This window comes from Dipteris shenzhenensis, chromosome 8 (genome assembly GCF_047967505.1).
Source record: "Dipteris shenzhenensis isolate YYH24624 ecotype China chromosome 8, Dip_SZ_1.0, whole genome shotgun sequence".
Lineage (NCBI taxonomy): Eukaryota > Viridiplantae > Streptophyta > Polypodiopsida > Gleicheniales > Dipteridaceae > Dipteris > Dipteris shenzhenensis.
Window position 1 is genome coordinate 42,557,475 of NC_141603.1, and position 22,975 is coordinate 42,580,449.

Consider the following 22,975-nt stretch of genomic DNA (forward strand, 5'->3'; position numbering starts at 1 on the left):
CAAATGTTCCATGCCGTGATACTGGCTAGTACCTCCCACACGCTATCCTCCCGAGGGGAATGAGGATCTGGGATATCAGGGGGACTGCCTCATGGAGCTCTATCCTCTGAATGCTCTGACCCTGTATCTGGTCAGCTGGAGAGACCTCATCAATCTGGAACATGTGACCTGCCTCAGTCAATCGGTGTAGTCCCTTTGAAGGCTGTGCATGCGGATCATAATCCTGAGGGCTCCCATCCAGATCCTCACTGCGCTACAACAACTCTAGAGGCACTGAGGCATCATCTCCAGAATCTAGTAGAATAGCAGTGACACTATCCCTTCACCCTCATGTGCTCCAACCACGGGCCTATGGGCAAGCCTCTGCAGGCGGCCAGCCAGAAGTAGGAGATCTTTCTCGGCCGCGAACTGGACCGTAAATTCGTCCAAAACCTCGAATGGACCACCTGGGGCACCCTATGGGCCACCCAATTCCTCTCCCTTGAAGGGGTCCAAGCCGAAGAGTCCATCTAAAGCCTCTTGCCAATCTGAGTGGTATAGGAACAGAAGGGCACCTCATCCACTTGCCCGGCGAGGCCAATCCTAGAAGGCCAAAACCACTCTCTCGGATCCCACAGGGGCCTACCTTCCCAAAGCCAGAGGCGCCATCTGGGGGCATCCTGCTCTAGGATGCTGGGAGGATCAATGTGCCACTCCTTCCCCAATCGGCACCCAGCTCTGATCATCTGCCAATGAATCCCATCCAGATTCCTTGTTGAAGAAAATGGGCAGCTATGGAGGCTCAAACTCTACCAAGGCTAGAGGTGAAGACATGATTTAGATCCACAAATCACTCCTTGATAATCTCAATCACACCTATCAATCACATCTACCATCCATGCATACGCCTTCAAATCCCGAAGACATGTACCCATGACTCCAACTATCAAGGTTTTCCCTTAAAACACTCCCGTCCACCTCTGGGTTTCTCTAAGTGTGAGTGCTTGAAGTAGGCCTCCAGGCCCTACACGGAAGAAACCAGGCTGCGTTTTGCCTCGCTGAATCATCATCCTCAAGGAGACCCCAGTCCGACAAAATTGAGACAACAATCTGTTGTCCATCCACATATGGAGTCCCTCCCACCAAGACTCCGGGATGGCTGGGTCAATCTCCCTCATTTGCTGCCCTGCCCCTTGCATATGCGCTATCGCTCTCACCTCTGCCTCCATGGGCTTTTTGCTCCATCTGCCAAAGGAGCAAGCCGAGCCACTGTCCCACTGTGCCCATCCAATGTGAGTCCGCTGCCCGAGCATATGTCCATCTTGATCCCTGATCTCCAGGTGCCAAATAAGGGGCTGATGCTCGAACTCCTCTCTACAATGGGGTTGAGAACGGATGAGGCCCCCTGCTAATCTCTACTAGACCCTATGGAAGCTCCTCATTATAGGGGAAGCCTCCCCGTAAGGGGGGCCTCTGAAAAGATCCATCTATGTGAATGCTGCCACTGCCCCCAGTGCGTGGGGTGTTCTTGAGAAGCCCTCGCTGTAAGAAGAGCTTCTAGGGCTCTACGCCAGGAGTGAGGCCAGTAGAGCAGGTGCGGATCAATGATACCCAAGCCTCCCAATGCCTGCGGCATGATCACCATCTACCAAGCAACTTGGGCTTTAGTATTCCTCGTGCCGTCCAATCCTGCCCAAAGGAAATTTCGAACCAAATGTGCTGTCCAATGCACCATCTATGAAAATACCAGCAGGAGGCAATGTACTAGGCCGTGGCAAGAAGCATTTGGTTTGCCACTAAGGCACAGCCCGCTAGGGAGAGTTTGGCTGAGCTCCACCAGTAGAGAAGCTTGCGTTGGACACTCTCGAGGGCCGGGGCGATCTGCTACTCTGCTGTAATATCAATACCCACTTGGCATCCGAGGTATCTCGCTGTTTAGCCCGGCAGTATCCAGTGGAAGCCAAAGTCAATCCCCCACTCTTGAATCTCCCGTGTCTCCTTAGACCTTGTGAAGAAACCGATGGATTTTGTCCAATTGATCCATGCACCTGAGGCCTCACAGTAGATAGCTAGGGATCCATTGACTCTCTTCAAGCTCGCTGTGGTGCGCTCTACATACGAGGCTGTGTCATCTACAAACTTTGAGTCTAGCAGCTCCTCCTGTCTAATTGGGAGCCTCGACACTGAGAGGCCCACCACCTGCGATCTCAAGTAGTAGCCCAATGCCTCCGCCACAAAAAGGAAAGAAAGGGAGCTAGGGGGCAGCCCTAATGGACTGAGCGAGAGAGAGGAAAGGACTCGCCCGTGTGTCCACCGACAAGCATCTGACTAGAGCTCCCCACATAAAGCGCAGAGAGTCCTCTAATCCATCTGTCTAAGAAACTCAACCTGTGCATAGTGTCCTCTAGGAAAAACCACTCCACCCTATCGTAAGCCTTCTCAAAATCCAAGAGAAGGATGGCCAAAGGTTGTAACTCCTCCTTGGCCCAATCCACTACCTCCCAGAAGGTGAAAATGTTGTGCAAGATGCTGCACTCTTGAACACAGCCAGTCTGCGTGTCACGGATGATGTTGGTGAGATGAGGCCACAACCGCAAACTCAAGACCTTAACGAGGATCTTGTATGCGGTGTCAAGCAGGGTGATCCGGTCTCCATTGCCGAATGTCTGACCAATGCCCCTCTTTCGGGATCAAACCAATCCACCCCCTTTTTAGGGACTGAGGAAGGTAGTCCGTGTCAAAGATCTCCTAGCAGGCTAAACAGAAAGGGGTGGAAATGATCTCCTAGAAGTTTCGAAAGAAGGCCGGAGTCAAGCCATCTTCGCCAGGACACTTCTAAGTCGGGAGGGCCTTGAGGGCATCCTAGAGCTCCTCATCTATGAAAGGCTCCTCTAGACTCCTGTACAACTCCCGCGGGACTACCGTTGGAACACGGTCCCAAACTAGCTCACGGGCCACAAAGATGGAGTTACCCTCTCCGCTTGGAGCTGGTTGTAGAAAGCCGTGGTCAGCTCTAGAATCTCATGTGGATCAGTGTGCATAATGCCTTGCAGATCCCGTAAACGTTGTAACTGTGTGCCTTGTGAAAGATCCAATATATGATCGCCACTAAGCCTAGTGTACACAAGATCAGTAGAAGAACTAAGGAGGCTCAAAGCACACTAAATAAGACATGAGAGGGAGATAGCAAATCTATATCTCTTTCAATGTGTGTGTACTCAACAATACATGATAGGCCTCTTATAGAGAGTGCCCTTTGAATAGTCAACCATGTGGGATCCTCTCATCCACATATGTCCTTGTGGATATCCTCGATCCAGATCTCCACATCATGTAGTCCACATGCTAGGGTGGCTACTTTGATTCTTTCCTATACCACACCTAAGCCTCTAATTCATGTGCTCATGGCACCACAACTCTCAACAACTCCCCTTAGTGCCATGATCCTTTGGCTACTTCAAGGTGGTCAGATGTGAGTTAAATTCCATCACCTCCCCTTAGTGCATGCATTGCTACTTAAGGTGGTCAACTGTGGGTATTACAAGATCAAATCCTCCCCTAGGTGCTTACATGGCTACTCTCAGGTGGTCAGGTTTGATTTACAAACATATGGGCTGAAGGTGGCAAGGTTGTTGCTTCTCAATGCTTGATGTTGATGGCATTCGCTTCTTTGCTTGATGTAGCTTGATGCATGATGCTTTGTTCTTCCATGTGCCTTGATGCTTTATGTGTGGATGCCATGCTTTGTGCTATGGTCATCTCATGCACTTGTGCTTTTGGCTTGCTTTTTACGTTCATGAGTCGCTTTTCCATTTGTTACAAAGGTCCTACCAATTGATTTCTTTCAATATTGGCAGTGTCTAATTGCTACCAATGATTCTGATCTTACAGGCGTGTAGAGCTCGAAAAGATGATCACTTTTTCTTTTTTGAGCGTGTGCAAATTCTTTTTGGATTGAAAGTTACAGCTTGTCAAAATTTTGATCAAGAAGAGGGGCCTTTGATGATGTGGCTTTGGTTGTTCACATGCTGCTTCCAGAATTGTGCTTAGAAAGGGACTATGCTTGGGTGGCATTGTGGTGATCTTCTAACCCAGCTTAGTAAACCAGCCTATCAATCACATCTACCATCCATGCATACGCCTTCAAATCCCAAAGACATGTACCCATGACTCCAACTATAAAGGTTTGCCCTTAAAACACTCCCGTCCATCTCTGGGTTTCTCTTAGTGTGAGTGCCTGAAGTAGGCCTCCAGGCCCTACACGGAAGAAACCAGGCTGCGTTTTGCCTCGCTGAATCATCATCCTCAAGGAGACCCTAGTCTGAGAAAATTGAACCAACAATCTGCTGTCCATCCACATATGGAGTCCCTCCCACCAAGACTCCAGGATGGCTAGGTCAATCTCCCTCATTTGCTGCCCTGCCCTGCCCCTTGCATATGCACTATCGCTCCAAGCCTCACCTCTCCCTCCATGGGCTTTCTGCTCCATCTGCCAAAGGAGCAAGCCGAGCCACTGTCCCACTGTGCCCATCCAATGTGAGTCCGCTGCCCGAGCATATGTCCATCTTGATCCCTGATCTCCAGGTGCCAAATGAGGGGCTGATGCTCGAACTCCTCTCTACAACGGGGCTGAGCACGGATGAGGCCCCCTGCTAATCTCTACTAGACCCGATGGAGGCTCCTCATTATAGGGGAAGCCTCCCCGTAAGGGGGGCCTCTGAAAAGATCCATCTATGTGAATGCTGCCACTGCCTCCAGTGCGTGGGGTGATCCTGAGAAGCCCTCGCTGTAAGAAGAGCTTCTAGGGCTCTGCACCAGGAGTGAGGCCAGTAGAGCATGTGCGGATCAATGATACCCAAGCCTCCCAATGCCTGCGGCGTGATCACCATCTACCAAGCAACTTGGGCTCTAGTACTCCTCGTGCTGTCCAATCCTGCCCAAAGGAAATTTCGAACCAAATGTGCTGTCCAATGCACCATCTATGAAAATACCAGCAGGAGGCAATGTACTAGGCCGTGGCAAGAAGCACTTGGTTTGCCACTAAGGCACAGCCCGCTAGGGAGAGTTTGGCTACCAGTAGAGAAGCTTGCGTTGGACACTCTCGAGGGCCGGGGCGATCTGCTACTCTGCTGTAATATCAATACCCACCTGGCATCCAAGGTATCTCGCTGTTTAGCCCCGCAGTATCCAGTGGAAGCCAAAGTCAATCCCCCACTCTTGAATCTCCCGTGTCTCCTTAGACCCTTGTGAAGAAACCGATGGATTTTGTCCAGTTGATCCATGCACCTGAGGCCTCGCAGTAGATAGCTAGGGATCCCTTGACTCTCTTCAAGCTTGCTGTGGTGCGCTCTACGTACGAGGCTGTGTCATCTACAAACTTTGAGTCTAGCAGCTCCTCCTGTCTAATTGGGAGCCTCGACCTTGAGAGGCCCACCACCTACGATCTCAAGTAGTAGCCCAATGCCTCCGCCACAAAAAGGAAAGAAAGGGAGCTAGGGGGCAGCCCTAACGGACTGAGCGAGAGAGAGGAAAGGCCTCGCCCGTGTGTCCACCGACAAGAATCTGACTAGAGCTCCCCACATAAAGCGCAGAGAGTCCTCTAATCCATCTGTCTAAGAAACTCAACCTGTGCATAGTGTCCTCTAGGAAAAACCACTCCACCCTATCGTAAGCCTTCTCAAAATCCAAGAGAAGGATGGCCAAAGGTTGTAACTCCTCCTTGGCCCAATCCACTGCCTCCCAGAAGGTGAAAATGTTGTCCAGGATGCTGCACTCTTGAACACATCCAGTCTGCGTGTCATGGATGATGTCGGTGAGATGAGGCCGCAACCGCAAACTCAAGACCTTAGCGAGGATCTTGTATGCGGTGTCAAGCAAGGTGATCCGGTCTCCATTGCCGAATGTCTGACCAATGCCCCTCTTTCGGGATCAAACCAATCCACCTCCTTTTTAGGGACTGAGGAAGGTAGCCCGTCTCAAAGATCTCCTGGCAGGCTAAACAGAAAGGGGTGGAAATGATATCCTAGAAGTTTCGAAAGAAGGCCAGAGTCAAGCCATCTTCGCCAGGACACTTCTAAGTCGGGAGGGCCTTGAGGGCATCCTAGAGCTCCTCATCTATGGAAGGCTCCTCTAGACTCCTGTATAACTCCCACGGGACTACCGTTGGAACACAGTCCCAAACTAGCTCACGGGCCACAAGACAAGCTGGAGTCACCCTCTCCGCTTGGAGCTGGTTGTAGAAAGCCGTGGTCAGCTCTAGAATCTCATGTGGATCAGTGTGCATAATGCCCTGCAGATCCCGTAAACGTTGTAACTGTGTGCCTTGTGAAAGATCCAATATATGATCGCCACTAAGCCTAGTGCACACAAGATCAACAGATTAACTAAGGAGGCTCAAAGCACACTAAATAAGACATGAGAGGGAGATAGCAAATCTATATCTCTTTCAATGTGTGTGTACTCAGCAATACATGATAGGCCTCTTATAGAGAGTGCCCTTTGAATAGTCAACCATGTGGGATCCTCTCATCCACATCTGTCCTTGTGGATATCCTCAATCCAGATCTCCACATCATGTAGTCCACATCCTAGGGTGGCTACTTTGATTCTTTCCTATACCACACCTTAGCCTCTAATTCATGTGCTCATGGCACCACAACTCTCAACACCTCCCCTTGGTGCCATGATCCTTTGGCTACTGCAAGGTGGTCAGATGTGAGTTACATTCCATCACCTCCCCTTAGTGCATGCATTGCTACTTAAGGTGGTCAACTGTGGGTATTACAAGATCAAATCCTCCCCTAGGTGCTTACATGGCTACTCTCAAGTGGTCAGGTTTGATTTACAAACATATGAGCTGAAGGTGGCAAGGTTGTTGCTTCTCAATGCTTGATGTTGATGGCATTCGCTTCTTTGCTTGATGTAGCTTGATGCATGATGCTTTGTTCTTCCATGTGCCTTGATGCTTTATGTGTGGATGCCATGCTTTGTGCTATGGTCATCTCATGCACTTGTGCTTTCGGCTTGCTTTTTACGTTCATGCATCGCTTTTCCATTTGTTACAAAGGTCTTACCAATTGATTTCTTTCAATATTGGCAGTGTCTAATTGCTAACAATGATTCTGATCTAACAGGCATATAGAGCTCAAAAAGATGATCAATTTTTCTTTTTGGAGCGTGCGCAAATTCTTTCTGGATTGAAAGTTATAGCTTGTCAAAATTTTGATCAAGAAGAGGGGCCTTTGATGATGTGGCTTTGGTTGTTCACATGCTGCTTGCAGGATTGTGCTTAGAAAGGGACTATGCTTGGGTGGCATTATGGTAATCTAGCTTAGTTAACCAGCCTTGTCTTGAAGGCTAACCCGGATTAAACTCCACCTGGGAGTGGCTGTCGTTCAAAGCTGTCTGGTCTTTGTGAGCTTTGGAGCAGTCATGCAGGATGCGTGAGGTGGAGCACTATAGAAGACTTTGGCAGCTAAATAATTGAGTAGGTCGTGGAGGAGCCGCTCGTGTTGCTGGAGTAGCAAGGTCGATGGAGCTGGCTCTGCGGAAGGAGGTCGTAGCTATAGAGAGCTTTTGAAGCGGACGTTCGTGGGCTGTAGCTTTGTGCTTAGAGCCTTAGAGCCAGGAGCTTTGACTGTAGGGAGCAATGGCGCTGCAGAGTTGGAGAGCGACGAAGGCTTGGATGCATATGGAGGCGTTGAAGTGTCGTTGGCCTCTGATCTGGAGAGATGTGCGTCAGATTGTTGGAGTTCTGCTAGACTTTCCCGTGGGCCGCCGGTGATGGAGCTGGCCTTGTTTGCTGCTAGCAAGTCGAATATGGAGACGCAGAGGCCATTTTGGTTGTTGGTTGGCTGCAGGGGGGCTTGGCTGTGCGGGCGCCGTTTCGCTAGAGCGCTGTAGAGAGCTCTTGAGTCGTGGCGTTGGAGCATAGTTACGTTGAGTCATTGAAGACAAGGTGGTTCTGCTGGAGACCCAATTGGGCTGAGTCGTGTGCTGTAGCTATGGCTGTTTGTCAATGGACGTGTGGGTTGCCAGAGCTAGCCGTGAGCCACTGCTCATTGGCATCGATTGAGCTAGCCGTCCCTTGTTCATATAATCTTTCTTTGCGCCAGTGTTGTAGAGTGGGTATACAAGCGCTGTGAGGTCGTGCAAGTCGTTGTGGCCTTCAGAGCCGCAAGGTTTGCTGGAGTGTGCAGAAGAGTCACTCAAAGGTCTCTCTTTCTCTCTCTATTGCACTCAGAGAGAGTCTCTCCCACTCAAAAACTCACTCAAACAGAATGGACATAAATCTCACTCTCACAAATCAATCCTTTCTCCCTAAAGATGATACTATTGTGCCATTTTTTTTTTCTTTTTCTTAACTAGCCATGCCAAAAATGAGAAACAACAATATACAAACACACTAATCTACAAACTAGACTTAGTGGATGACCGGAAGCTTTGACATCGTGTGAAAGATCTAATATATGAACGCCACTAAGCCTAGTGCACGCAAGATCAGCGGAAGAACTAAGGAGGCTCAAAGCACACTAAATAAGACATGAGAGGGAGATAACAAATCTATATCTCTTTCAATGTGTGTGTACTCAACAATACATGATAGGCCTCTTATAGAGAGTGCCCTTTGAATAGTCAACCATGTGGGATCCTCTCATCCACATCTCTCCTTGTGGATATCCTCAATCCACATCTCCACATCATGTAGTCCACATCCTAGGGTGGCTACTTTGATTCTTTCCTATACCACACCTTAGCCTCTAATTCATGTGCTCATGGCACCACAACTCTCAACATGCTTGTCGATCGAGGCCCAGTGGTCTAAAAGAACTGCTTCGTCATCCTATCCCCCTGCTGTACCCAACGGGCCCAGGTGGAGCGGTAGGAGAATTCAGCCCGCTGAACCTTTGTGTCCTGGAGATCAAGGTGCGCGCTCTCATATCTATCACTAAGCCACTAGGATCTTGGGTCCTGCTCCCTGAGCCTCTCTATGGAAGCGATGCCTCGATGTAGTGCACGCTCACGCTCCTGCAAAGCCCTCCTCCCCGTCTAAGGGCAGGAGACTACAACTCCTCACTGCTCCTTTGAATCACATCTAAGGGCGTGAGTTGCAGGGTGCTGACTCTGGCTGCTGCCAAATCTCTGCCATAGTCTGCTGAACCTCCTCATCCTGCAGGAGGTCCTCTGGAATGCATAGCCCCTTTTGGGGAAGACCCCGGTGGGGCTGCTCTAGGTAGAGTACTGTTGGAGAGTGGTCTGGCATCGTGGTGCTTGCTAGAATCCATGTAGAGCCACCTCTATGGAGTGCCCAGTCCACAATGTAGAAGCGATCCAGCCTCTCAAGCAGTCCATCATGTCTTCTCTGGCCGAATGAGAAGAGGAGGCTTGCATGTATCTTGGTGAACACTGGCTCTTGCCACTGATCGTGAAGATGAACTGCTCCCACGTGCTCCGCTCTGCTGTTGGCATCTTGGAAAAGGAGGCACCACTGTGCTTGTCCTCCCCAAACTCCAGGTTGTTGAAGTCTCCTCCAACAATCTAGGAGTCAACATCTGGCAGACATTCTGTCAGCCTCCTCCAAAAGGCCAGACGGTGCTGTCTGCACGATGGGGCACACATTCAGGATCCCAATCCTGGCTAGGAGTAGTTTAACTGCTTCGATTGGCCCTCCTGCAATGCGTCTTGAAATGTCGTATTGTGATTTTGGTCGCAGACATCGTGATAAATATCGACTTTGGATTCAAGCATCCATTCAAGGGTTGTAAGAGTGCCGAAGGGAGCGCAGCAGTGAAGCAGCGTACTCCTGAGAAGGAAAGGAACTTTCCTCCTCAGAAGGGCTGCATCGACACCCATATGCTCCACCAGCTCCTCCTCCCTGCCTTGACAGAGGAGGAACAAAGATTGGAGCCACAAGATGCTAAAGAGACCCTTACAGAAAAAATGGTGGATCCTACTAATACAGCTACAAGTAAAAAACCAAGAGGAACCAAAAGATATCATCAGGATAAAATCACCAGCGACTCCAACTGACAAACAGTGAATTCATCAAGCAGAAGTGACTGTGGGAGTTCTATAGTCTCTGTACCATCAACATAAGGAGGGATTACTGAAGTTTCAAAGGAGCAGGCTGACAGAGCTATCTCACAATTGGTATCTTCTTTTAATATTTTTTCTAGCTACCACCTTCACAAAGCTTTCAGGGAAGGCCATGAGAGATTTAAAAAGCACATGATAACAAATTGACTAGACTGTAGACAGAGGTCAAAACAGTTATAGAGGGGAAAAAGCCACTGGGATGTAGGAGAGGGAAGAGTTGCTAAAAAGCCAGAAAGAATCTCAAAAGTAGAAAAAACCCAATTAGCTTTGGTAGAGCTCAGAAATTAAAATGCAGTGATTTGTGAGAAGACACAGAGATTATAGGAATTACTGACCACCGCTAAAACCACTATAGTCCAGGAGCAGTAGTGGTCCAGCCCTATCTACTTTTGATGGGTCTCAAGCCCATGGCCGACAAACTCCCATGCTGCATCAACATGAATTTGCTGGGAGAATTTCTCTCGACATATGACTACAACACCAGGGGCTCTGTCCTTCATGATGGGAAGGGTGTTCCACATACAAGAGACACTTCTTTTTAACTTATGCATGTGTATGATTACAATGTACTCATAATCAGCTTGTAACAATTGGTATATAGGTGTAAATTTTTCTTGAAGAGTAATCCATTAGATGGATGTGCTATTTTGTGAGGTATGTCCAATTTTTTTAAATCTATGTTGTAGGGAAGGCATATTCCATCATCCTGCACATCTGGCATTCACTAGGTATGCTTATGGTTTAGTATGTATAAGTTTTAGTGTTACTAGGATTTCAAGAGGATGTTGGAAGTGAGTGACATGTTGGAAGAGGATGTTAGAAGTGAGTAACATGTGGATTATCTATGATGGTGCTTGGAGAATTAGCTTTAGATTGTCCTTAAAAGCATTTCTTATAGTAACAGTAAACACTCAATTCTTAGACATGGTTCAAATGTTCCTGTGATACCGTGAGTAGAACACTAGGTTTTCTGTAATCCTAACATACAATGACTATCGTGTGGGAAGATATTTAGTGGGGCTCCACTATTAGACATCCCTTACTCCAGGAAACTGAGCTACTTAACCGAACTTTTTTGACCTGTCACGAATCAGCAATCAATGCTATCTCTTGACCTCTAAAGTGCTGTTTTAAGAGCATGCATATAAGTATCTTATACAAGGCCTTACCTGCATAAGGCAGGAGAATTTTCTTTGTCATACAATTTGAAGATGAATTCCATCCTCAAATATCTGTTCCTGATTTTCTTTCAATATTTTTAGTATGGACCCTAGCGTTTGCTGGCAATCCAAAACTTGGCACATTTAGGACTCAAAATAGAGCACCTTTCTGTTTCGATTGCAGTTCTTTTTTCTGAGTTTAAGTGAAGCTATCATGCCTAAAGTACGGAACATCTCCTCATTTTCTCCAGAGTCAAAAGTATCAGCTAACGTTGAAACTTTAAAACCTTTATGTAATCTCTTGTACAATTCAGGTACCTGTCAACATGGTTGGTGTTGGATGTGTCATCAGCAATCCCATTTCAGATGCTTGCTCTTGTCACCACAGAAAAGCTTGGTAAAGGTTTAGCATACAATTTGCTGAGTATGCTACGGCTTTGGCGGCTGCGGAGAGTTAGTGCTTTGTTTGCTAGGTGATCTCCCATATCTTGTATTCTTAGACATATATATCATAAAAATATAAGCCTCTCACTGGACATCTCTCTGCTTTTTCCAGAGACATTGACAATTTGCTACAAGGGATGTGAGAGACTTAATGAGTTTCAAAATGATATCTGATAATTTATCTGATGTAACAGGCTGGAAAAAGACATCCACATCAGCTACTTTTGGATTCGATGCTTAAAACTCCTTGGTGTAAGAGAATTTACTGTTCTTAAAGAAAGGACTGTTATTATTTCTAGGGTAAAGATGCAATGAGCACCCCTAAAGGCAAGGCTGTATGTTAACATAAAACTAGCCAAGCTGGAAAAGCGTATCTCTTTCTCTCTATTGGAACAAGGAAAGAATAAGTTCCAGAGCCGAATTTGAACTGTTCTCTGGAACGATCCTCTTGTTTCTGAAAGGAGTAACCTGATGACATCACCCCATGTCATAAAGTAAATATTCCAGGATCATATAATACAAGTAAATATTCCAGGATCATATAATGCTCTGCTGTGATGACATTGTCCCGTGTCATAAATTAAATATTCCAGAATTGACACCAGAAATAATTCAAAGAAACCCTCTGACCCACCCTCTCAAAAAAAAGCAAAACAAGAGTATGAGAGCAACTTCCATTGGAATTGACACAAATGATCTCCATGCTAAAAAATATAAATATCTCAGAATTGATTCAGTCTGTTCTAGGATGCAAGACCTCGATATTCATTTTTTGCAGCAGCCCGGGCAACTCCTCTCTTTCTTTGTGAAGATATCTCATTGTCAAGAGTAGAGTAGGATGACCCTTAGAGAAAAATACTTCTCCCTCAAAGAAAGCAAAACACGATTATGAGAACAACTTCCTTTGGACTGACACAAATGATCTCTATCTGAGGTGGGGGCTTGCTCTCACTAATTTTCAATTGATCTCTATCTGAGGCCACTAATGCGAGGACAGTGGTCCCTACTGAAGGCACATGGTAGGAGGAATGGACTGGAAAAGAAATGGAAGAACTAGAAAGCAATGAAAGGAAATTGAAAGTACAAAAAGCAATGATAACCAAAATACTCACATGATAGAAAAGCTTGATGTAGGCCAATCTGATGCTAGACAAGTACAACACTATATAGTGTGACACTAGACTCTAGAAAGCCAAAGTGTCTATGCGATAACTCCCAATATGACACATGGCATGTCTAGGACTCACTAGACTATAAAAACACCTAGAACACTCACTTGGACTTCATGATCCAACACCCCCCCCATGAAGGAAATGTGAGGGACTACTGGAATGGAACTAAAAACAGAACATGACAATGATGGAGTCTACTGCTTTGTGCACCCCAAGTAGCTCAGTGGCTCAAATGAAGCACGGCTACCTGACCAACACATCGGTCTAGGGAATGCACCAACATCCTGAACTCAGCCAGGCCCGATAAAGAGACCCATCAAAGCCAATAGAAAGAATCCCACAATACATCCCCCCCTCGCTTCATAGCAGGACATGGTAGGAAGCTACACACGACTCATAAAGGAAATAAAACATCATTTGAGGAGGACTATCCAAGGCTGAGAACCTTTATTGACTCGATGACTAGAAGATTATTACATCAAATTTTTGGGGACTGCCCAGGGTAGAGTACCCAAGTACATCAAGCTCATGTAAAACTTAAAATACAAAGTCACGATCATTAGGATCAGAGGTCTTTGGATGGAGAGAGAGATCTTGGATGTGAGCCGTGAGAGCATGTGTCGCTGATGGCAGGTCTTCATCTACTTCCTCTGCTTCACTATGGACGGCCACAACCAAATTGGCATGGTCTTTGATTTTTTGCTTGGCAAGTTTCTTGAAGCAACGATCCTCGGTGTGACCAAGCTTCCCACAGTATGTGCACTTGAGAGGTTTAAATTTACCTTTATCCTTTGAAAAAAGTGCAGTAGCGTCAGGAGTATTGGTATACCTCCGTTCATGGTCAAGTAGCATGGCCACCATGCCATGGAAGTCCATCTTTGCTACCTGTAGTGCTGGAATGACCTCCTGGTACTTTGGAATGTCTTCAATGCTTGAGAGGAGGACAACAACTTGATCATCTGTCCCTACAAGGGCCTTCAAAGCAACAAGTTGTGTGATGAGGGACTCCATGTGATTTAGATGCTATTGAAGAGTGTCTTCATGCTTCATGGTGAGCTTGAAGAACTCTTGGCGAAGAAATACCTTGGAATTGATGAGTTGGTTGCCAAACAAGTGCTCTAACTTGCTCCACAACTCATGGGTAGTGAGCTGAAAATCAAGGTGATGAATGACAGTATCAACAAAAGCTAAACCAAAAGAGATTGCCTTGTCATTTTGAGCTTGTCGTTGGAGAAGCTTCTCTTCATCATCGTGGGACTCCCTTGATTTCTCATTTACAATCGGCCATAGATTATCATCTCGATCTCCACGATGAGGCTCCGGTGGAGGAGAAGAGAAGAGGTAGCTCTCCAAGGGGGAGGAGGGAGAGTAACTTCATTGGCCTCCCTCACCTCAACCTATTGGAAGGGGAAGGAGAGATAAGGCTAGAAGCATGGCTTTGATACCAGATGAAGGCACGTGGTAGGAGGAACGGAATGGAAAAGAAATGGAAGAACTAGAAAGCAATGAAAGGAAGTAGAAAGTACAAAGCAATGATAACCAAAATACTCACATGATAGAAAAGCCTGATGTAGACCACTCTGATGTGACACTAGACAAGTACGACTTTGTGAACCAAGAAGTGGACAATGAGCACTACATAGACTGGCTTGAAGATCCAAAGTGTATATGGGATAACTCCCAATATGACGCATGGCATGTCTAGGACTCACTAGACTATAAAAACACACCTAGAACACTCAGTTTGACTTCATGATCCGACACCTACATGAAATCAAGAAACAGAGAGCGATGCAATATATGTGATGAGTGCAAAGGCACTGGAAGCAACCCAGTACGGGTGAGTAGGGGTGCTATCATATGAATGTGCAGCAAGGAAGGGATGCAATGAGGAATGAGTGTATAACGAGTGCTACAGCACGAAAATACAGAAGGAATGCAACGGGAATGTCGGGATGCAAGTGTCCAAGGGGTACGAAGAACATACAAGGGGTATGAAGGACCAATGCTTCTAGAGATGTAATTCAGCCCAGTACAACGCCACACCTTCACCAAGAGATTACACACGGTGAGCTTGTAGCTCTAGCCTCTCTGAATGATGCTCTCCTCCACCTTCAGCCTTTCGTTCATCTTGGTTGGGATCATCCTTGGCGTCTTCCCATTGGTGTAATCTCCTCCCTTCATTCTCATTGGTTATCCTCCTATCTCACTTAGCCGATCTGCTACTCCATCTCATGACTTTGTTGATTTTTTGACTACGCCATCCTCATTGATGCTACCTTAACTTCGTCATGTGTGTTAGCCGACCGTTCAGCTCTCCATTCAGCACCTCGTCGCTCAAATCCCGTCAGCAGTTTGTGATTCAAGGAGTCACGGGTGCTGACTGCGTTATTGTCGCTGAGTTGAGGAGCTGGTAATGGTCGTGAGCGTCGCTCTGAAAGTCTGTTTGGAGAGGCGCTAGGAGCTAAGAGCCCGCGAGCGTGGGAGTCCTTGGTTTGATCCGTTTCGATCTTTCAGCGAGCCAAACGGCGTCTATCGACACGGCTTTAGCGCTTTGCATGATGCAACTAAAACAGTCGGGAGCCAATCATGTGCAGATCGTTGGGCGTCTAGAGGTGTTGAGGTCGCTGGAGCGTTGGAGCGCTCTGGCAGAGAGCCGTGAGGGTCTACTAGCAGCAAAAGGTGGGCTCTCGCACTCGCTCCTTCCGGGGATTTGCTTCTCAGCTAGTGGGGAGGAGCAGTCGAACCCCACACTGTTTGATGTGATGATGGGGCAGCAAATGTTCAACATGATGGAGGAGTGGCTAGGCCCTTAGGGGAGGGAACTGTGGGTCTCCCATGGGCTTGACCGATTGTCCGGGGCCTTTTGGAGGCGCTTGACCGATTGTCTCTCGGATGTAGACTCGTGGATTGTTGGAGGGGACTTGAACAATCTTGAGTTCGGAGAAGACAAACAAGGGGGTGCTTCTTTCTTCGAAATGCCCACAGCGTAGAAGAGTACTTGGGAGCAGTTTATCTTTTCGGTCTGCGGCAGGGACCTCTGGAGGGAGGCTGAGTTCTCCAGGACCCCTGGCAGTCTTAGTATCTCGTTTGGCCAGCGCCGGCATGATGGATTTCTTGAGAGGCTGGATATGTTCTACGTTGGAGACTGGGCCATGGATAGAGGTCATTCCACGGGCATTCTTGCAGGGACTACCCTCTCAGACCACTCGCCGATTATGCTTCATTTGGAGCAGCCCCGTCGAGGTCTCCCACAGAGGGGGGTTCGCATCCCAGATGCGTTGATGCAGGAGGAGGAGGTGCAACAGGTCATATTGGAGATTTGGCAGCAGCTAGAGGATACTCTGGAGGGTGGTTGGGCATCCTAGACAGCCTAGGCGATTTAGAGGAGCAGTGAGGAGCTCTACACCCAGGCTCTCCGCCGTCGTTTTTCCCTTCGGGAGAGCGAGAGAGCTTTGAGGTGTGATTTAGCCTCCATTGAGTGTCTCAGGGGGCAGGACACGGAGTCCTAGTGGCTTGCTGCATATATGAGTGTGCACGTCTGGAGCTTCAAGACACGGAGTTGAGGAGGGTTGAGTATTCTTATCATTCCTCTTGTGCTCGTTGGGTATAGCAGGGGGATAGGATGAGCCACCAGTTCTTTCAGGTCACGGGGCCTAGGTCGGTAGGTGCCCAGTTGCAGAGACTGAGAGACGCTAGCGGCAGGGTGGTTTCGGACCCTCATGAGATTATGGAGTTCGCTTCGGATTTCTATCGACACCTTTTTCAGGCTGAGGAGTAGCCCCCCTAGGTGCAAGAGGCCCGTGAGGTGGCATGGGAGCATGTCCCAGCTGTGGTCTCTCAGGGTGTGAGCAGTCAGTCGGATTCTCCCTTCACAGATGACGAGCTTCGGGAAGCTCTCAGGGCACTTCCGACTCAGAAGTGCCTAGAGGAGGATGGGTTGTCCCCGGTCTTCTTCAGAAGCTTTTGGCCCTTCGTGCACCCCCCCCTTCGGCTGGCCTTTCAGGAGATCTTTGACTCAGGAGCAGAGGCTGGATTTGTTTGATCCCGAAGGGAGGGAACCACTCGGACATTCGATGGTGGAGATTGATCACTCTGCTAGACACTGCATACAAGATCTTAGCCAAGGTCTTGAGTTTGCGGCTACGACCTCATCTAGTCAACATCATCCACGACACGCAGAAAGGTTTTGTCTAGGAGCATAGCATCCTCGACAACATATTCACCTTTTTGGGAGGCGTTGGATTGGGCCAGGGAGGAGGCGCAGCCCCTTGCGATCCTGCTGTTGGATTTTGAGAAGGCCTACGATGGGGTAGAGTGGTCCTTCTTGGAGGGCACGATGCAGAGATTAGGCTTCTCAAACAAGTGGATCAGAGGGGTCTCCGCCTTGTATGCAGGGAGTTCCAGTCAGATGTTGATTGGTGGGTTCACCGGGGAGGCCTTCCCGCTCACCCGCTCCGTGAGAGGGCGCTGCCCACTGGCTCCCTTCCTCTCTCTCTTTGTCCTCGCGGAGGCGTTGGGCTATTTCCTGAGGTCGCAGACGGTTGGCCTCAGAGGGATGAGGCTACCAATCAGATAGGAGGAGGAGCTTCTGGACTCGGAGTTCACAGATGATACGACCTTGGATGTGGAGGGTTCAGAAGAGAGCCTGGATGTGGTCAGGGGGGCTCTTGAGGTTTATTGCACCACCTCAGGGGCAAGGATCAATTGGGGCAAATCAGTCGGTTTTCTTTCAGTGATTGAGGAGTCCCAGGAGATTCTTTAGTGGGGCACATTGGTAGGCTTCAGGTGGATCCCGAGTGGCTAGTCGGCGAGGTACTTGGGATGCCGTGTGGGCATTGACATCTCCGCAGAGCAGCAGATAGCCCCAGTCCTTGAGAGCGTGAGGCGCAAGCTTCTTTAATGGAGCTTAGCCAAAACTCTCTCTGGCAAGCAGGGCCTTGGTAGCTAACCACGTCCTGTTGGCCACAGCCTGGTATATAGCCTCTTGCTGGTGTTTTCACAAGGGTTGGATGGGACAGTTGAGACACTTGGTACGTAACTTCCTTTAGGCACGATCAGATGGCACTCGCAACACCAGAGCTAGAGTTGCGTGGCAGACAGTGATACTACCACAGGCACAGGGAGGCTTGAGTATTATAGATCTAGAGATGCAGAGCAGAGTCCTTTTGGGCAAGTTGATAGTTAGGGGTCTCACTCTAGGCAGGGAGCCTTGGAAACTTCTCCTGCAACGCGGTCTCTTGAGGAACACCCCCCATACAGGTGGTCAGTGGCAGTCATCCCACAGGTGGATCTTTTCGGAGGCCCCTCTCACGAGGAAGGGCTCACCCCTAATGAGGAGTCTCTTGAGGGTCTGGCAATGAATCTTAGGAGGTCTCATCCGAGTCAGCTCCCGGTACACGGAGGAGTTTGCACGCCAGCCGCTTATCTGGCACCCGGAGGTCAGAGACCAGGATGGTTTGATGCTAGGGCAGCGGCTACACATTGGTTGGGCACAGTGGGACAGCAGCCCGGCTTGCTCCCTGCGGACATGGTCTAGACTCCCAGCAGAGGAAAAGGCACGATTGGAGCTCCTTTCTCATCTGAGAGGGGCCGGCCAGAGGATGGTGGAGATAGAGGCAGCTATTCCGGACTCTTGGAGGGAGGGACTGCAGGTTTTCACTCCGACACAATGGCTAGGACAGTTCTCTAGGATGGGTGTACCTCTGAGGATTCAGCTGTGCCTGCAGCCGCTAGTCCCCACGAGCGCATAGCTCTATGATGTGGGACCGGGCGGTGGACTACTGCAGCCCTGGATCACAGGGGATCAGGAGATGGACGGGGTGTTAGGCCAGGTGGGTTCGCAGAGGGTCAGAGAAGTGGGACGTTTAGGCAAGGAGTGGTTGATCGACCCTTCTTGCATCACAGACCTAGATGCCCCCATTGGAGACTATGATTATGGGAGGGATGCCCTCTCAACGAGATACAGTGGGATCCCGGAGAGTAGTTATGGCCGGTCAAAGCAGTTCTCTTAGAGAGAATGGATGAGGTGCCTTTCTTCTCGTACACCACACGGATAGGACATCTCATCCAGATGGACGCAATGGTGTTACCTTATCACACGACCACCTGTCGACAGGCGTTGACCACATGACGACATCTGTTGACCACATGTTGACCATGTGTCAACACAAGTCAGCCACGCGATCACACGGGTTCATCCAGGAGTACTGTCCGAGGCTGTCAACGACAGGTCGACACATGTCAACCACAGGTCGACACAGGTCAAGGGTGAGGTAACAGGTGGGAGCCTTGGTTGTGCTGGAGTTAGCTTCTAGGGCCTCTTGTAGGGCGAGGGTGAAGACATTGTTGTTGGGATTATCATGAACCTCCCCCATATGACGAGGAAATGGGGAGGTGTACCAACAGAACGATAGAGATCTGAGAGAGAGAGAGAGAGAGAGAGAGAGGACAATGGCTGCCATGTGGACAGCATGGAAGGCTGACACATGGGCAGTACCGATGCCCTGGATTAATGGTTGACTGTATGCCCATATTTAAGGGCTGGCTGTGGGGCTAGAATGATCCCAGCCATTATCCCAAATGGAGGCACAAAGAGCACAGAAGCAGCAGCAAGAAAAGGGCTGCAAGACTGTATGACAGACAGTCTGTAGGTACGGATCAGGAACAGGTAAACCAATGAGTCCAAGGCCAGCCACAGGAGCAGCAGCAAAGGCTGCAAAAGGGCAGACCTTATAGGCCTTGCAGACATCGACAGAAAAGAGCAGACTGGAAGAGTGCAGCAGGTTGGGGAATTGTTGTCACGATCTATGACGTATTCCTTTCTCTATATCTAGACTTATGGATGGTTTGATGAATGGACACTTGTGGAAGGGTATGCCCTTTCGACGGGACACTTCCTATGAGGCACAACCCTTCACAAGAGACATTCTATTGAAGAGACACTTCTATTGTAATGTACCCTCTCATCAAGGGTCACACCCTTCACAAGGGGTACACACCTCTTCATGCACATACACTTTGGAGTACACACCTTTTCATGTGTGACTCTTCACTCTCTATATAAGAGAGGCCCAATTGTATGGATGACACACTACAGCTACACTACAGACACTCAAGCAATACAATTATTCCTTGTTCTCTGCTATTTCAGTCTCCTTTCTGTTCCTTACCACATTTCTAAATATAGTAAATCTAGGGTTTCTTACAGTGGTATCATAGCAAATTTCGCTCCTGCCTGTAGGAAATGCCCCCCACCTTCTAGCGCCTGTCTGATACATCTCTTTCCGCTAGAAGGATATCCGTGCACATTGTGCATGGAAGAGATGGAGAGAATGAGCGTAAAAATTTTTAGCGCCAACCCTGCCTAAAGTCATAAATGGCCTCTCCATCTCCCACACATCACGAGTTGATGTGAATGGACACGACAAAAATCGTGTCTTTTCATGTGCTTGGGCTGTCCCAAAACCAAGGGACGCACCTTTTCCAACATCGGACACACCTTTTGATGAAGAGTTTTGACTCAACACCTTCATGAAAAGGTACACCTATTCCAAGGGTCACACCCCTTAGAATAGGCACACCTTTTGGCACCAAGCACCTTATATAAAAGGGTACCTAGAGGGGCTAAAAAGGAAAACCCAGCCCCATACCTTGGGTCTTACCCTAGACTACCCACGGGTTAATTAAACCCCACACTTTAATTTTTGGCAACCACCCAACCTAGGCAGCCACAAACAAAAAAGGACGATCCATTTGACGCCCGTACGGATTTCTGTCACGCAGGCTCCCCTCCCTTGACTGTACGGATTTTGGTCACGCAGGATCCGCCATGTTTCCACACCATACGCAGCCCCCCCCACAGCCACTTTGCTGCCCTGGGTCCCTGCCAGCGCCAGAGCAGCACGCGGTCCAGCCTGCAGCCTTGGAAGCCTCTATCGCGATCCAGCCTTGGTAGCCGCAGCCTGTTTCGCCATACGCAGCCTGCCCCCCTTTTTTCGCCACCATACCTGCCTTTGCTCAGCAGCGGTTCAGCCCCTCTATCGCGATGGAGACAGCCTGTGAAAAGCGCCCTGTTGCTGCCTTCCAATCATGTCCAGCCAGGCCGAGATCTGCTCCTCACACCCCACAGGCACTTGTTCTCTGAAATCAACGCAGGAAATCAGCCTTTTCTGCACCCAGCCTCTGCCAACGCCTTTATCTGCCTCGAAAGTCTTACCAGGCACCTATTTTTAGTTCACACATCCACGTGGATTTGCAAGGACAGCAGTATGAAACTCCGGATAGCGATCTGCAGGCCTTTTCTACGCAACTAATTGGCAGATTAAATCTATGCCAGGTGGATTCTTTCCATTCTACTTCTAAGGATTCTCTTTCATATTGTCATTTGACGCTTATTATCAAATTACAACAAATGAAAGATGCTTCCTTAAAGCATGGAAACCCCTGGTAATTCACCCATCCCTTCAAGGACACCTCAGGCATCATCTACCACACAATATTGTGTTCAGATTGCACAACCAGCCCATGTCGGAGCTTTTGCATTGTGGGTCTTCTGTGTCACGTGCCCTTCCAGTGACTTGGACCACATCCTATACCTTTTGCGTAAGGCACCTCAGTTACATTACTTCCTCAGCACCGTCCAAGTTGTGTTCCACGAGACACGTAGATACCTAGAACCCGATATTCGTCACGAGTTTGCTGTCCATCTTTGGAGAGATTTTTACCCCTTAGCTTTAGCATCTCTAGGGTACTCTCCACCTCCTTCAGCTCCCAGATATCCTCCTATACAGGTTGTACCTTCCCCAAGACAGTATTTACACTTTGAAGGCACTCCTTCTCCTGGATATCCTCCACTTCCGACATCAGCTCCTTATCCCTTCTCAGATCCGTGGACTCTGCAACCTACCCCTGTACTTTCACGAGCAGTAACACCCATTTCGGCATCACCAGTGTTACCTCAGACAGGACCTCCTTTACCAGATTTCCACGGGTGGTTCCATCCTGCTTCTCCTGCCCCCTCCAACATGAGCAACCTCAGGGAGCAGCCCGAATCTCCTTCTAGGAATGGTACAAACTAGAGCGCAAGTTCATGCTTTTCTCACGGGGACCTCAGATATGTCGCAACGCTCGCGTGGAGCCTCTCCGGAAATAAGCGACTCAAGTCCAAAAAAGACCCCTGAAGTCAACTTACAAGGCGAAGCACTACTTCAACTTCAAATTTCCCAGCTTCAGGACAACATCTCCGACTTGGTCCAGAAAGTCCAACAACTCCAAGATTCTCGCAATACCACACATACAGAGAATGACGTGACGCAACCAGACGACTATGTGGACTCATTCCCACCAGAGGTAGAAAACATTGAACTCTGTGTCCTCTACCGTTTACTCCAAGCTTCCAAAACTAAAATACTTGACATTAAACTTCTGGAAGCCTACACTGGTCAACGCAATCGCCGAACAGTTGACCAATGGCTCGCAAAAATGCGCATGTACTTTGATACTGTTGACCTCACTGAAGGCAAAAAGATTGCCTTGGCAGCCTCCCTCCTCAAGGATACAGCTTTCCTATGGTGGCAACGACGCTTAAAGGACGGCAAAAGTGTGTTAACTTGGGAACGTTTTGAACACGTGCTCCATAAGCAGTTCATACCTGCCAATGCAGACTTCCAAGCACGTTCAAAACTCAGACAGTTGGAGCAAACAGGCTCCCTGTCTTCCTACATCTCTCAGTTCACCACATTGGTGCTGGAGATTGATGGGTTAACTGATGATGATCGCCTTCATGCTTTCATCTCAGGCCTAAATCCCTCGTTACGCATTGATGTCCTTAAAGCAAACATCACCATCACAGCTGGCGCTATTGCTTACGCAGAGCGCATAACAGATTTCCAAAACACAGGGAAGCAGAGTGCTAATAGAACACAGAACTCTACTATGGCCAAAGGTGCTCGCCCTCAAGATAACCCCAGGTTTAGGAAAAACTCGGGTAATCAAGGTCAGCGACAGTCTCAAGATCCCCACAAGACTCAAAAATCATATGCGGGATTCCAACAGAAGCACCCCTCCAAGGATCGCGCCTCCTCTTCTTCACAAAGTCATCACCGTCATCCCCAACATAAAGGT

At 48.6% G+C, this 22,975-nt stretch overlaps 1 protein-coding gene across 3 annotated transcripts in view; it reads left to right on the forward strand.

The window, feature by feature from the left end:
- The window catches only part of LOC147899540 (potassium channel KAT3-like), a 96,137-nt gene that overhangs the window by 22,286 nt on the left and 50,876 nt on the right, over positions 1–22,975 (forward strand). For all 3 annotated transcript variants that reach the window (XM_087378689.1, XM_087378690.1, XM_087378691.1), the window contains exons 3-4: positions 11,549–11,707; positions 11,873–11,930. In XM_087378689.1, the coding sequence (XP_087234815.1) occupies positions 11,549–11,707; positions 11,873–11,930 (217 nt within the window). The remainder of the gene's footprint in view (positions 1–11,548; positions 11,708–11,872; positions 11,931–22,975) is intronic.